Source organism: Podarcis bocagei, assembly GCF_964188305.1.
Source record: "Podarcis bocagei genome assembly, chromosome: 2".
Classification (NCBI taxonomy): Eukaryota; Metazoa; Chordata; class Lepidosauria; order Squamata; family Lacertidae; genus Podarcis; species Podarcis bocagei.
Window position 1 is genome coordinate 19,060,167 of NC_138126.1, and position 13,762 is coordinate 19,073,928.

General features: G+C 53.0%; 1 protein-coding gene across 1 annotated transcript; it reads right to left on the reverse strand.

Moving 5' to 3' along the window:
* Nucleotides 1–2,125: 2,125 nt before the first annotated feature.
* TCF19 (transcription factor 19) lies at nucleotides 2,126–9,628 on the reverse strand. Its single transcript, XM_081183292.1, has 3 exons — nucleotides 8,341–9,628; nucleotides 5,875–6,511; nucleotides 2,126–3,028 (listed from the first exon to the last, which is right to left on the reverse strand). Exons 1-3 carry the CDS (start codon nucleotides 8,612–8,614, stop codon nucleotides 2,794–2,796), a joined length of 1,146 nt encoding a protein of 381 aa, XP_081039418.1. The 5' UTR covers nucleotides 8,615–9,628; the 3' UTR covers nucleotides 2,126–2,793.
* Nucleotides 9,629–13,762: the final 4,134 nt, after the last annotated feature.

Sequence of the window (13,762 nt, forward strand, 5' to 3'; positions counted from 1 at the left end):
GTGGCCTTACAGAAATACATTTATTAGCTAGAAATCCCCCAGGGTAAACATCAACTGTTATAAAATGGGAGACACCAACTTTTGCAGTTTGGGTTTATTTCAATTACTGTGATCACGCCTGGTTCAAAAAAGGAGGGGTGCCCTAGCGGAGGAAAAGGACAAGTCCTTCCATCTACAGTGAATAAAGCAAACTGGCAGAACACACTTGCAGGAATAAACCCCCCTCCCTAAAAAAACTACAGGAGTCTTTGGTTATGTTGCAGAAAGTTCACTGCGTTAGCTTATTTCTGATTCAGCGTTTCAGAAGGCAGATCCCTTGGCAGGTACATTGCTAGCCTTTGGTCCCACTAGCAGTGGCAGAAGCAAGTGTGCGGTCTCTGTGGCTGACTAGCAACATGATGCAATCGTTGAAGAAGGGGCACCGCCCCTGTTTTTACAGAGCCTTTGCAACTTCCCTGGATCCCATTGCTCTGCTTCTGGCACAATGCTGTGCCCCATTCCATCCTTGGCTTGCTAAAGAAGGGGGCTTGCTTCTAGCTCAGAACGTGGAGTAATGGCTCTAAAGAGATGGAGCCCACACCCTCCCAAAGGGCACAAGATGGGCTGTTCTGGATGTTGGGCTTTCACCATTCTCAGTGGTGCTTGGGGAAACCAAGAGCTCTGCTACAGCTCTGGCTTTTTGCTGCCCGTTAAAGGGAAATTCAGGCACATAACACTTCGGCATGCATTATTTGTGTGTGCCTATGAAAGTGTGCAAACGCTTGTGCCCCTGTTGCTTGCACGTGAATCACCGGATTCTGTCCCTACACTAGAAACTGGAATGACCGAATATTATTGAATTGTATAAAAACATCTGCTCAGTCTCGTCCCTTAGGAAAACCCACAACGCCTAACAAATTTATTGCGGCGTAAGCTGCTCCGGACTAGAGATGCTCTGTTAGAAAAATAAGAGTTCAGGGACTGCAGTATGAGTCACACTGTTCTTGCTGTGACTATATGCAGGGCTGCTTATCGGAGTGACACAGAGCCACCGCTCGCTCTTTGTGCCTCAAAGCTTTTGGTCCTGCTATTTGTCAAACATTATACATGCGCACCATGTTCGTGTGTATGCGTACAGTGGCCGAGTTCTCACGTAACACTAAACTGTGGTTTGTTTAACAAACATTGCTTGTTTCTCCAGTTTGTTTTGTCTCCCTGCTGCTATTACCTCGTTCCTTTGTAATTTGGCGAGCATCTGCTGCGCTCATGAAAGGTCCTACACCGTAGTTAAAGCAAGCCATGGCTTGTAAGCCAGCAACAAACTAGGACTTCGGACCAAACCATAAACTGCTGGTTCACACATATAATGCTGAACCATGGTTTAATAACTATTGCTTGCTAAACCATGGTTTAGTGTTATGTGCATGCACTGAGGATAGCACTTTGTGCAGCTGACGAAATGGGACCTGGCCTGTTAAAGCTGCCGCCGCCACCATAAATCTTGTCATTAGTCTTTAAGGTGCCATAAGACTCTTGCTTTCACTGCAAAACTACTTAAGTGCCAAGTTAGATGCATCAAGGATCGCTACAGTGATTGTGCATTTGTCGTGTTTATGTCTAAAGGGGGAAAGGCTGGGGTTTGCTTGTTTTTCCCTTTACATGAAAAGAGCACATTTGCAAGAAGAGTTGTGACCTTCTAGGCCAGTGTTGGTGCAAAGGAGGAACAAAAAAGCAAAAGCAGATTTGAGGTAAAATGGCGGGAGGTGCAAGTCCCTCTCACTTGCACACTCCTTTGGGTGCCAAACTCAACACATGCACTTCATAAGTGAATAGGGCAGATGGGCGACTGCCACTCTGACTGCCCCATCACCTCCAGTTAAGGCCTAGTTATAGCTGCTACTCTGGAATATAGCATCCTAAGATTCCCACCTAGTTCATCAAAACACTTGACCCCCTACTTGTCTCTCCGTAAAAAGCTTTGAGAGGGCGGGACTCTCTTCCCAGCTAAGTTAACAGCAGGCATTGCTCTTCGGCAGCTGTTCCAATGTCTCGCTACTTCATGTGAACCCAATAAACTGGCAACTTCCCGGAGCACTGAGGTGAGGCAGCCGCTCTACTGCACCCTCAGACTGCACCTACTGCGGCTTCCCAGGCTGCAGGGCTATTGCTGCGAGGGTGGCTGTTCTGTACACACCGCTGTGCAACGGGAAAACTGGCATGCTAGGTGTTCGTAAGCGGTTTCTTCCGAGTGCAGCCTGTACGTTTAGAGGATGAAGACCTCGGAAGGTAAACGGTGGCGTTGTGCATCTGCCCCGATTGTCCCTCTCAAGCAATCGCTTGCCCCTTCCAGCTGAAGGCCGGCCTTCGGCAGCACAAATCAGGGGAGGAGAACCAGTGACCTTCCTGGTGTTTCCAGCTCCCATCAGCCCCCAGCCAGAAGGGTCCGTGGCCGGGGAAGATGGAAGCCGAAGTCTCACAACATCCAGAGGTCCCGTCCCTCCGCAGCTTCTAGCACTGGAGTTAGCCGGAAACTTCCCCATGTAATAATATCCATGTCTTCCCCAGTGCAATGTGGCCTCTTGGTTTTCGGAGATGGACTTGACTCCTTGACACAAGGAAGCTAAAGTCTGGTATGTTTTCTCTCAGCCTCCCTCTGAGTGAGACTGCCATGTTCTTTCGCTTGTCCCTGAAAACCCGCTCCTTGTGCAATTTTTTACCAGCCCACTTTAAAGATGGGGAAAAGTCCTTGCGTGTCCTGCTGGAGTCCATTTGGGGGCAGGGGCGAGGGCGCCTCTCCGGCCGCGGCCCCCCTCGTTACGAGCGGCAGGCGGAGCAGCAGAACTCCGCCTCCTTCACAGCGCTGTAGCTGCAGCCCACGCAAGCCACGTGGAACCAGGCGTCGCAGCCGTCGCACTGGACCCACTCCACCATCTCATCCTGAGGAAGGTGGCACCTCGGGGCAGCGCACGGCTCCGACGTGGACAGAGTCTGGGAGAAGACTTGGCAAGTGCTCCCCAGGGGGTTCTTCCGTGGCCGGCCGCGACGTTTCCTGCAAAGGAACAGGGAGGGATAAATCCAAAAACTGGCACCTGTATTCCCCACCCCCATGAGCACTGCAGCAACATTTCCAGAGTGCGGACGGCGGACCATCTGCACTGTGCGCAGAAGTTACCAGGATCAATCCCTGGCCTCTTTGGGTACAGCTGCGAAAAGACTCCAGGCCAAAAATCTGGGAGGCCTGTGCCAGTCAGTGTAGAATAATGAGCTGGGTGGGCTAATAATAGTCTGACTTGGTCCAAAAGAGCTTCCTATGTTGTTAGGTAAAGGTAAAGGGACCCCTGACCATTGGGTCCAGTCGTGGCCGACTCTGGGGTTGCGGTGCTCATCTCGCTTTACTGGCCAAGGGAGCCGGCGTACAGCTTCCGGGTCATGTGGCCAGCATGACTAAGCCGCTTCTGGCGAACCAGAGCAGCGCACGGAAACGCCGTTTACCTTCCCGCCGGAGCGGTACCTATTTATCTACTTGCACTCTGACATGCTTTCGAACTGCTAGGTTGGCAGGAGCAGGGACCGAGTAATGGGAGCTCACCCCATCGCGGGGATTCGAACCAACGACCTTCTGATCGGCAAGCCCTAGGCTCTGTGGTTAACCCACAGCGCCACCCGCAGAAAAGCCAAAGGCCAACGCCTTTCCATTGGTGGCTTACAAGCAGATATTAAAATGAGCGTTTAGTGGATGAGAAGCAAAGTTAAGAAAAAATGATGAGAAGAGAAAAAGCCCAACGCCGACAGAACAAGCTGCAGATACATAAAAGGTTTATTAAAAATGACCTTTTTATTGCCGTATGTTCTGCAGGACACCATGCCTACAGATTCTGGATTAGTATGGGGGGAGGGGACAGAATCTTAGAACTGTAGAGTTGGAAGGGACCACGAGGGTCATTTAGTCCAACCCCCTGCAAGGCAGGAATCTCCCACTCAACATAGGGCTTGAACGCAGAACCCTGAGATTAAGAGTCACATGCTCCACCACCTGAGTTACCCAAGTGGTGCCTTCCTTGTAAACCACTTCCAGCGTGGGGATAGAAAGGCATTAACAGGCCTTCGGGAGCAAGTTTATAGTCATGTGGTTCATTTCTAAGCTGCCCTCTCCAGCAAACCCAGAGAAAGCTGCTATTCCCAGCCTCTTCCTGCCCATCCAAAGCCCGTGAGTCGCATAATCTGGCTGTTCCCGAAAGCCCCAGGGCCTCTTTGGCAGATGAAAAAGTGAGTTGCACAAGGACTCGTTACACTGCCCTGACCGGATGTACAACTAGCAAGTTTTAACCTGTTACTTCGCCCCGCTTTACATGCCTGTCCAGAGCCACTAAAGCAGAGCTAAGGAACTCCGGAATTTGTTGGACTCCAACTCCCATCGGCCCCAGTCAGGGATGATGGGAGTTTGGGTTTGCAACAACTGGAGGGCCACAGGTTCCCTGTCCCTGTGTGTCAATTGTTGGGCTGCAGCAGGGGGGTCAGAATTTACCAGGCGTGCAATTGGACTTCTACAGAATACAGTGGTACAGTGGTGCCTCGCAAGACGAAATTAATCCGTTCCGCGAGTCTCTTCATCTAGCGTTTTTTTCGTCTTGCAAAGCAACCCTATTAGCGGCTTAGCGGATTAGCGCTATTAGCGCTTTAGCGGCTATTAAAGGCTTAGCGGCTATAAAAGGCTTAGCGGATTAGCTGCTAAAAGGCTATTAGCGGCTTAGAAAAAGGGGGGGGGAGCGGGGAAAAATCGGAACACTCGCAAAACGTTTTCGTCTTGCAAAGCAAGCCCATAGGGGAAATCGTCTTGCGAAGCAGCTCAAAAACGGAAAACCCTTTCGTCTAGCGGGTTTTCCGTCTTGCGAGGCATTCGTCTTGCGGGGCACCACTGTACCTCGGGTTACAAACACTTCGGGTTACAGACTCCGCTAACCTAGAAGTAGTACCTCGGGTTAAAAACTTTACCTCAGGATGAGAACAGAAATCGCATGGCAGCAGCTGGAGGCCCCATTAGCTAAAGTGGTACCTCAGGTTAAGAACGTTTTCAGGTTAATAACGGACCTCCAGAACGAATTAAGTTCTTAACCCGAGGTACCACTATAGTACCTCGGGTTAAGAACTTTACCTCAGGATGAGAACAGTAATTGCACACCAGCAGTGCAAGGCCCCATTAGTTAAAGTGGTACCTCAGGTTAAGAACGGTTTCAGGTTAAGAACGGACCTCCGGAACGAATTAAGTACGTAATCAGAGGTACCACTGTATGGCCTCCAGTTCACTATTCCAATCGCTGAGAATTTCTTTTAACTGTTCAGCTGTCCAGTAAAGTATATTATAAGAAGGTGCTGAGTTAGAAACTGGCTGGAGTGGCTACAGCAGCAGTGGAACTGCATGGGCAAAGGAGAAAGTGTTGCCTGATGTCATTATAACAGGTGATTGACAGACAGGTGGCTCTAACTAACTTTGAAACTTGGCACATGCTAGTGGGGAAGTAAGGAAGGATCCAGTTCGCCCCCTGAACTCGAGGCAGAGAAGGTACCTTTCACTTTGATATATATACTTGATATACTTCAAGGAAGAAAGGAAGGAAGGAAGGAAAAGAGAGACAGAGAGAAGGGAAGTTCTTAGCTCACTGTTTCTCAAGCGTGGGTCCCCAAGCTGTTGCTGGACTACAACTCCCATCATCCCTGACCACTGGATGATGGGAGTTGTAGTCCCACAACAGACAGGGACGCAACCTTGAGAAACACTCCGGCTTAACTCATCAACGCTATGGAAATCTTTCTGTTACACCAGAAACTTGAAAATCATGACGGCGCCCCCTGGCGCAAGCTGTACCGACCATAACGCGGACTCGAAAAGGGACTCACCCGCTGGGTGTGACGTGGAGCTTTGGAGGACCTTCGTCTTCCTGCAAATTCTGGCTCTCCTCCGGCACTCTCTGCTGAAGCCGCAAGGCGCTATGGCAATGAGCATAACCGCCCAGCCGCTGCTCCTTGCCCGGGGTGGGCTGCTCCTCCTCCAGCCGCGTGATCTCGTCCTCCAGCTCGGGCAGCAGCGTGTGAGCCGACTTGCGCCGGTTCCGGGAGGTTTTCGGCTGAGCGGGGGGGTCTGTGCACCGGCCGCGGCCCAGGGAGAAGGTGAAGGGTTGCGGCTTGAGCTTGCTGAGGCTGCCGATGGAGCTGAGGATGAGGGTGGCTTTGGAGCGGCAGGAGAGGGCGGTGGGCGAGTGGCGGGACAGAGGGCGGATGCGGTGGTTGCCTGAGGGCAGCACCGGCCGGAAGCCGCAGGAGGAGGCCCAGGGGGCTTTGGGCTCCGTGATGGCAGCGAAGTCCTGCGGCCGGACATGGACTTTCTGGAAGAGGAAGTAGAACTCGGAGTTGCCGTGCGGGAGTGGCAGGGCACAGCCCTCAGGGACTGGGCTGGGGTGGCCAAAGGTCAGAAGGTCTCCGTCGTTCAGGTCCACTCGCTGGCCATGGGGTACTCGGACGGCGTTGACGTAAGTACCTGAAGGGACAATGGGGCAAGAGAGGAAGCTCACTTTCTATATATCAACCAGTGCAATGCCTATAGGTGTGTTTGTGGAGGTTTTGAAGGCAGCCAGTGTGGTGTAGTGGTTAAGAGCGGTAGTCTCGTAATCTGGTGAACCGGGTTCACGTCTCCGCTCCTCCACATGCAGCTGCTGGGTGACCTTGGGCCAGTCACACTTCTCTGAAGTCTCTCCGCCCCACTCACCTCACAGAGTGTTTGTTGTGGGGGAGGAAGGGAAAGGAGAACGTTAGCTGCTTTGAGACTCCTTCAGGTAGTGATAAAGCGGGATATCAAATCCAAACTCTTCTTCGGCCCAGGACTCCATGCTAAGCGCAGGACACGTCATAGCCTTCTGTGGGGCTCCTGGCAGTGAGGCCAGGAAGTGCAACACCACACCCCCACCCCCAAATACAGTCATTAACTTTTCCCCATAGGCATGGATGGCACCCTCTCGCTTCTGCGGGACAAAACAAATGTGTGTTTGGGGGGGAACCTTTGGCATGGAGGCTGACTCTGCTACCTTGTCCCATGTGATCCCACCCATTAAGTCTGCAGAGTCCAATCTGTTTGTTGGTCGAACTGAACAAGCTCCAGGTGAAGGTAGCCAATGGGTCTCAAACCCTTGGTGAGTTAGGGACTACCTCTGCATGCAAAGACAGGTTCCATCACATTAAGTGGACGAGACCAATAGTCCAACATTCAAGAAGGCTGTAGAGTGAGAGGCGGATGGGGTTCGGCAAGCCGGAAAGGGGGTTCATCTAGGAGAAGGAAAGCTCTGATCCTAAACCTCTGCTGCCTTGCGGGAGGTCATTGGGAGAAGAAAAGACCTTTAAGGAGTAAACCCTACACAAAACCAGAATGGAGGTCCTAAGGCAGTTGGATGGCGCCTTGTACGCCTCCTTCCGGCAACTCCTGCAGCCAAGCTGGGGCCAAAGGTATTGCTCTGCATTCCATCAGTGAGGTGAGAGAGGGGTCTTGTAGTTTGGGCAGCCCAAGACCTCCATACACGCTGCCCAGGCTTGCATCCTGGGGAGGTCACTTTGGCGCTGCAAAGGCAGCAGTTTGGCTTCACCCCTGGAGATGCGTGCCATTGTCTCTCAAGACAGGCAGGTGCCAACCACACACACATGGGTGGAAACAGAAAAATGTGGGGACAAAAGACCATTATAGTTCCCCACAGGAATGACAGACTACAATTCATGGCCATTTGTATCTGCTGTTATGTCTGTCTGTCTCTCTCTTACACACACACACACACACACACACACACCCTCTTGTGGATAAAGTAAAGGTAAAGGGACCCCTGACCATTAGGTCCAGTCGTGACCGACTCTGGGGTTGCGGCGCTCATCTCACTTTATTGGCCGAGGGAGCCGGCGTACAGCTTCTGGGTCATGTTGCCAGCATGACAAAGCCGCTTCTGGTGAACCAGAGCAGCGCACGGAAACGCTGTTTACCTTCCCGCTGGAGTGGTACCTATTTATCTACTTGCACTTTGACATGCTTTCAAACTGCTAGGTGGGCAGGAGCTGGGACCAAGAAACGGGAGCTCACCCCATTGCGGGGATTCAAACCGCCGACCTTCTGATTGGCAAGTCCTAGGCTCTGTGGTTTAACCCACAGCGCCACCCGCATCCCTCTCTTGTGGATAAATTTATGCAAATTGAAGCTTTGGTCAACATGTCTAGTTCCACCTGTTTTACCACACTGAGGATCAGGAGCAGAGTATAAAGCAAATATATTTGCAATGGTCAGGTCTGAATGCAACCCCACCCTTAGTGGCATGAACAGTTCCAAGGACTCACCGTGGGTGCTGTAGTCCACCAGGCCAACTCGCCACTCCCCGGCGGTGCTGTCAGAATCCCTCTCAGCATGGATCTCTGCATGGATCCGCGACACCAAGGCTGGGTTCTCCTCCGACACCAGGACGACATCGCAGACCTCAGCTCGGCGGCCCAGCCGATAAGTGCAGCTGGGCCTAGCAGGCCGGAAGGTGTAGAGATCCCGGTTGGGGGAATCCCCAGGTGAAGCCGGGCCCATCCGGAGTAACTGGAAGCAGGGGAGGGCTTCAGAGAGCATGGCTTGCTCCAGGTGTCTCCTTCAAGCACAGAAGGGGCGAAGGACAGGGCTCTTGGCTTCACCCAGGAGGAAAAAGATGCTTCTGATAGGTGGGAATGTGAATCAGGCAGCGGAGGTGGCAGCAGGGCTTAGCGGTTGCATCCACTCCACACAATCCTCCTTCAGCTAGGATGAGCAGGGAGCTTCTGAAAGGGCGGCAAGTTCTTCAGTGTGCAGACTGGAAACATAGCAGCATTGAGTGCAAAGAAAAAAGTCAGAAGTGCAAAACGGGGGGGCAGCCAACGCGAAGGATGAACTGGGTACCACAGGACACAAGCTCTGCAGCGACAAGTTAAACTGTGGAGCACAGATTTGGGGGTGTTTTGCCAGGAAAACACACCTTAACTGCTACCTTGATGGGCCGTATTGCACAGGAAAGCAAAGCCTTCTCTCCGCCCCGTGACCAAACCACTCCTATGCCCGCTTCTTGGCCACGAGCGCCACTTCAGACGTTCTCCGAGTGCAATTTGCTCAAGACAAAGGGGCCCAGAACCCTGAATGGGCGCAGATCTATTCCCCCCGCCCTGGAAGGTGCAAGTTGCCTTTGGGTGCCTGGAAACCCCTTTTCCGCTGGCACTAGTGCAAGGACGCTCCGGAAGGCCCCTGCAAGGAGACGACCACCTGGTCTCCCCGCGATCCTCTCGCAGCCGCTGCTGCGCCTGCAGGTGTGGCTCTGCGACTCCGGAATCCGGCCGGGCTCCTGACAGGGGGCGGGCTCTAGAACCCCCGTCTCCTTGACAACGCAAGCAGAGGCCTCGGTCCCCTTGGCAACGCGCTTCCTCGGGGCCCTCTCGCCTCCCTTCCCGCAGGAGCCAGCGGCGGCAGCCACAGCTGGAGCCGGGAGTTTCTGCGGCGGCCGCTACCGAGGAGCCTTACCCGGGGCTCCGAGCGGCGCGCGCTGCCTCGCGATTGGTCCAGATTAGGGAGGAGAAAGGGGGGAGGGCGGCGCCGCCGGGTCCTATTGGCCGGCTGGAGGGAAAGTCTCTGTCCTCATTGGCCGAGAGCGGCGAGGGGGGCGGCGAGCGTGCATGAGCGCGCGAGGTAAGGAGTCCGGGCTCGGGCGGAGGAAGGTGCTGATTGGCCGGTACCTCACAGAACCGGCGTCTGGGGTGGGCGACGCGCTCGTGGCGCGTTTCCAGCGGGGAAAGGAGATTGGCTGGGCCGGCGGGCGGCTGGGCCGGCGATGGCACCGCGCATGTGCGGGACGGCGAGGCCCCAGCTGACTCGCTTGTCATTGCGCTGTCGCCCGCGCGGGAACTCAGGCGGCCCAGGGGTCTCCGCCCCGCCCCGCCAGGCTGTCTCCGTGGAAGAAGCAGCACCTCGCGTGAGGGAAAAGAGGCCGCGAAGGGGCGCCTTCCGCCTCCCACCGAGAATGCGAGCTGCTTCTGCGCGCCTCCTGGTAGACACGGAAGTAATTGCCCCATTCACACGTGCACAAAACACGCCCACCCCAATCCCCCGTTATTCCTTCTAGGAGCGCAGGTGAGCACAATCATCAGCCAGGATGAAGGAGCAGCCTGTCTGCTGCACAGTACTGGATTGGAGTCGACGATGTCTACCGCTATAACCACTGAGGGGCACCATAGCGGGGAATGGGCTTCATGTGCCCCCTCTAGGAGTAGTCCAGAGGGTGGCAACAGGCCTTTTCTGTGGTAGCTCCACCTTTGCAGAATGCTCTGGGGGGATGTTTTTAATGAATTTCTCTTTCCTCTTGGTTTAAAGGAATCTGTGGGGGTTTGTTGTCTACTTACTTGGATTTAACTTGCTTTGGGTTGCCCTGGGCAAGATAAAGCAACCAACAATTTTAATAAATAAAATAATAATTAAATGAATCCCAGTTTATACATTCCCCCTTGTGGCCAGGCCTGCCTTTGCATTACATCTGCTACAACTATGCCACAGGAGTCCTCTCTCTGGGGCATGGCATCACTGTGGGCCCATAGGACCCAAATAATTATCGCCCAGTCAGTCTGACATCAATACCAGGGAAGATTCTAATAATAATAATAATAATAATAAATTTTATTTATATCCCGCCCTCCCCAGCCGAAGCTGGGCTCAGGGCGGCTAACAACAATCAAAATAGTTCAACATTCTAAAACATTCATTATAAAATTAATTAAATCAAATTAAAATCGAATTAATGGCAACCATCAAGCAAAATTTTGTGCAGATTGCCAGAGGAGGGGGTCAGGCTGCGCCCTGACAAAAGGCCTGGTGGAACAGCTCTGTCTTGCAGGCCCTGCGGAAGGATGTCAGGTCCTGCAGGGCCCTAGTCTCTTGTGACAGAGCGTTCCACCAGATTGGAGCCGCGGCCGAAAAGGCCCTGGCTCTAGTTGAGGCCAGCCTAACCTCTCTGAGGCCTGGGATCTTTAGGGTGCTTTTATTTGCAGACCGTAAATTTCTCTGTGGGACATACCAGGAGAGGCGGTCCCGTAGGTACGAGGGTCCTAGGCCGTATAGGGCTTTAAAGGTTAAAACCAGCACCTTAAACCTGATCCTGTACTCCACCGGGAGCCAGTGCAGCTGGTACAGCACCGGATGGATATGATCTCGCAGCGAAGACCCCGTAAGGAGTCTCGCCGCGGCATTCTGCACCCGCTGGAGTTTCTGGGTCAGTCTCAAGGGCAGCCCCACGTAGAGTGAGTTACAATAATCCAGTCTGGAGGTGACCGTCGCATGGATCACAGTGGCTAGGTCAGGGCGAGAGAGATAAGGAGCCAACTGCTTAGCTTGGCGGAGATGAAAAAATGCCGCCTTTGTTATAGCTGTAATCTGCGCCTCCATAGAGAGGGAGGTATCGAAGATTACACCCAAACTCTTCACGGACGATGCTGGCACTAATTGCACCCCCGCAAGAGACGGGAGTTGCCCCCTCAATCCCATATCACTCCGTCCCAGCCAGAGGACCTCTGTCTTCGAAGGGTTTAACTTCAACCGGCTCCCACGTAACCATCCAGCCATAGCTTCTAGACATCTGGTCAGTGTATCTGGGGCCGAGTCAGGATGGCCATCCATCAACAGATAGAGTTGGGTGTCATCGGCATACTGATGGCAACCCAGCCCAAAACTCCGGACAAGCTGGGCGAGGGGGCGCATAAAGATGTTAAAAAGCATCGGGGAGAGAATCGCACCCTGAGGCACTCCACACACCAAGGAGTGGCACAATGACAATTCCCCCCCAAGCGCCACCCTCTGTCCCCGACCCGAGAGAAACGAGCGCAGCCATTGAAGGACTGTGCCCTGGATCCCCACGTCGGCAAGGCGGCGGTCCAGGAGTTCGTGATCGACCATGTCGAAGGCTGCTGACAGGTCTAGAAGACTCAGCAGCCCCGACCCGCCTCGATCCAGCTGCCTGCGGAGATCATCTGTTAGGGCGACCAGAGCCGTCTCGGTCCCATGACCAGCGCGGAAGCCGGACTGGAATGGATCGAGAGCAGATGTTTCATCCAGAAACCTACCAAGCTGTTCAGCAACCGCTCTCTCAATCACCTTACCCAGGAACGGAAGATTCGAAACCGGGCGGTAATTGGATAGATCTAAAGGATCTAATGATGTTTTCTTTAAGAGCGGACGCACCACTGCCTCCTTCAGTTCCCCTGGGAATATCCCAGTGCCAAGGGACAAATTGATGATATCACCCAGGGGGGCCCGCACCTCGTCTGGACACGCTCTAATCAGCCAGGACGGGCACTGGTCAAGAGGACACGTGGTGGGCTTTCCAGCTTGGAGGAGTCTGTCCACATCGGCTGGGGATATCCGGTCAAAGTGGTCCAATACTGGACCCGAGGACAGTCGAGGGGCCTCCAGTTCCTTCATTGTATCCAAATTGGCAGGGAGGTCATGGCGGAGCAACAGGACCTTCTCCGCAAAAAAGCTCGCAAATGTCTCGCAGCTGTGTGTCGAATTGTTATTTAAATTTGGCTGTCCTTCGAGGGACGTTAAAGACCTAATTATACTAAATAATTGCGCCGGGCGAGAGCTAGCGGAGGCAATGGAGGCTGAGAAGTAGGACTTCTTAGCGGCCTTCACTGCCATCTCATAGGTTTTCATAAAAACCCTATAAGATGTTCTTGAAGCTCCGTCACGGGCACCCCGGCATACTCGCTCTAGCCGTCTGAGGTCCCGCTTCATTTTCCGAAGCTCCTCGGTAAACCAGGGAGCCCGGTTTCTGCGGGGTCGCAGAGGGCGCCTAGGTGCGATCTCATCGATGGCTGCTAGGAGCTGGATATTCCAGCCCTCAACAAGCTCAGTCAATGAGTCGCCAGGGGGAGCAAGGTCCCGCAAGGCCTGACGGAATCTATCAGGGTCCATCAGCCTCCGCGGGCGAGCCCAAATTGGCTCGCCACCTAAGCAGGGTGGGGGTGGAAGTGGAGCAGATCATTAATAATAATAATAATAATTAATTATACCCCGTCCATCTGGCTGGGCCTCCCCAGCCACTCTGGGCGGCTTCCATAAAAACCAAAAATACAGTAAAATATCACACATTAAAAACTTCCCTGAACAGGGCTGCCTTAAGATGTCTTCTGAATGTCAGGTAGCAAACAGTCTGTGAGAGCACCTAGAAAGGAATGCTGTGATCACCAATAGTCAGCATGGATTTCTGAAAAATAAGTCATGCCAGACTAACCTGATCTCGTTTTTTGACAGAATTACAAGCCTGGTAGATGAAGGGAACGCAGTGGATGTAGCCTACCTTGATTTCAGCAAGGCATTCGACAAGGTGCCCCATGATATTCTTGTAAAGAAGCTAGTAAAATGCGGTCTTGACTATGCTACCACTCAGTGGATTTGTAACTGGCTGACTGACCGAACCCAAAGGGTCTCATCAATGGTTCCTCTTCATCCTGGAGAAGAGTGACTAGTGGGGTGCCACAGGGTTCTGTCTTGGGCCCGGTCTTATTCAACATCTTTATCAACAACTTGGATGATGTACTCAAGGGCATCCTGATCAAATTTGCAGATGACACCAAACTGGGAGGGGTGGCTAACACCCCAGAGGACAGGATCACACTTCAAAATGACCTTGACAGATTAGAGAACTGGGCCAAAACAAACAAGATGAATTTTAACAGGGAGAAATGTAAAGTATTGCACTTGGGCAAA

What these genes read in the sequence shown, in the direction of transcription:
- TCF19 (XM_081183292.1), bottom strand. Translation starts at nt 8,614, where the DNA reads ATGCTCTCTGAAGCCCTCCCCTGCTTCCAGTTACTCCGGATGGGCCCG. An exon ending in GGTGGACTACAGCACCCACG is followed by an intron (nt 6,512 to 8,340) that starts GTGAGTCCTTGG and finishes TTGTCCCTTCAG; the next exon opens with GTACTTACGTCAACGCCGTC. An exon ending in CTCCACGTCACACCCAGCGG is followed by an intron (nt 3,029 to 5,874) that starts GTGAGTCCCTTT and finishes GTTCCTTTGCAG; the next exon opens with GAAACGTCGCGGCCGGCCAC.